The sequence below is a fragment of the Penaeus monodon genome, chromosome 20, assembly GCF_015228065.2.
Source record: "Penaeus monodon isolate SGIC_2016 chromosome 20, NSTDA_Pmon_1, whole genome shotgun sequence".
Classification (NCBI taxonomy): Eukaryota; Metazoa; Arthropoda; class Malacostraca; order Decapoda; family Penaeidae; genus Penaeus; species Penaeus monodon.
The window spans coordinates 12,973,613-12,975,046 of NC_051405.1; the positions used below are offsets into that span (position 1 = coordinate 12,973,613).

Genomic DNA, 1,434 nt, shown 5'->3' on the forward strand with positions numbered 1-1,434 from the left:
TGTCAACTTGCTGGTTTAGGTCACAGATGGTTAGTGTCATTTCATCACTGCTAAGGCATTGGGATCATGCTTTGATTTAGTGTGAGATTGGCAGATTACCTCAAATGATAGATATATAATATGGATGTTAGGATTATTATCTGTCATGGCAGAACTTGTTGAAACTTACTTTAAGTTTGTGGCCTTTGATAAGAGTTTAGGACAGTTTAAGGAGAAAATTTTGCCAATTAAAGACATGCATATGTAATGAAGAATTATTCTATTTGCATCTTGTGGTCTGAAGATTTTTATGTTTACAAATATGTGTGTGCATGTATCTGTCAAAGGATTGGATCTCTATGTTTCCTGTAGCCAGAAGCCTGTGTTAGTGCGTTTATCAATGTGATTGCTCCGCCTTTTAAGAACTAGTGCAATTGGTAACCAAAATTCTAACAGAATTCCTTTCTCTGCACAGAGACTATGAGAGCCTCACCCCACAAGATGTCAAAGGCAACTGCAAAAAGGCATTTGAGGCAGGGGAGTTCCTTGGGGTGACACGCCTGATTGAGCCTCAAGATATGGTCATCCTCACCGTCCCTGATAAGCTGGCAGTCATGACCTACCTTTACCAACTCAGGGCACATTTCACAGGTTGGTCTTGGCTGTTTTTTGGTTGTGTCATAATTTAGTCTTCCCTTGTTTTAATGACAGGGTTACATGTTTTATGAGAAATTATGATAATAAAGGATTATTATATCACATTTGCTTCTGGATGATTAACATTGTTATTGCTTTTTTTATTATGATAGTAGGAATCCTTATTCTCTGTCACTAAATCTGATGTTTATATCTTCATGTTAATGATTATAGTATCCTATTTTAATTCATCCTTCTGATAAAAAAAACAGCAGACACAGGGCATATTAACACTGATCAATTGTTATTGAACTATTCCAGGCACTTTTAAACACAGGTGATCTAAACCCTCAGCTCTCATTGTGGATGGGGACATTCCCCCTGTTCCCAAAGTTCACCCAAATGTATATTGCATCATATTTATCATTCCTTGCTGTTTGAGGAATCCTCTGAACTCCTTCTCTTTCCTGCTTCATAGACACACTTTACACACACCCTGATTCAGTAAAGCAGTGTTGCTCACCTGCTGTATGATTATTATGCTTATTCATGTACAGTACACTTTTGTGATTGTGTACATTTTACCTGATGTAGTTCTGGTGTCTATTTTGTAGACCCAATACATGTACATTTTTGTAGTCATCGTAATAGATATTTTGATGCTTCATTTATACACACTTAAGCCCATTTTCAGTCATGGATTTTCGGTTTCCTGTTTAGAATGTAATAAACTTTCCAGATTTTAATTATATTTATGCTACTATTCCCTTTTAGTTAGATATTCAGAAATTGTTGGATCACAAACATTTTCTAAATACT

At 36.0% G+C, this 1,434-nt stretch overlaps 1 protein-coding gene across 1 annotated transcript in view; it reads left to right on the top strand.

Annotated features, from left to right (window-relative positions):
- The window catches only part of LOC119585640 (EH domain-binding protein 1-like), a gene marked incomplete in the record, with an annotated part of 320,960 nt that overhangs the window by 152,220 nt on the left and 167,306 nt on the right, over positions 1-1,434 (top strand). The window contains 1 exon segment of the mRNA XM_037934314.1: positions 455-630. Within this exon segment, the coding sequence (XP_037790242.1) occupies positions 455-630 (176 nt within the window).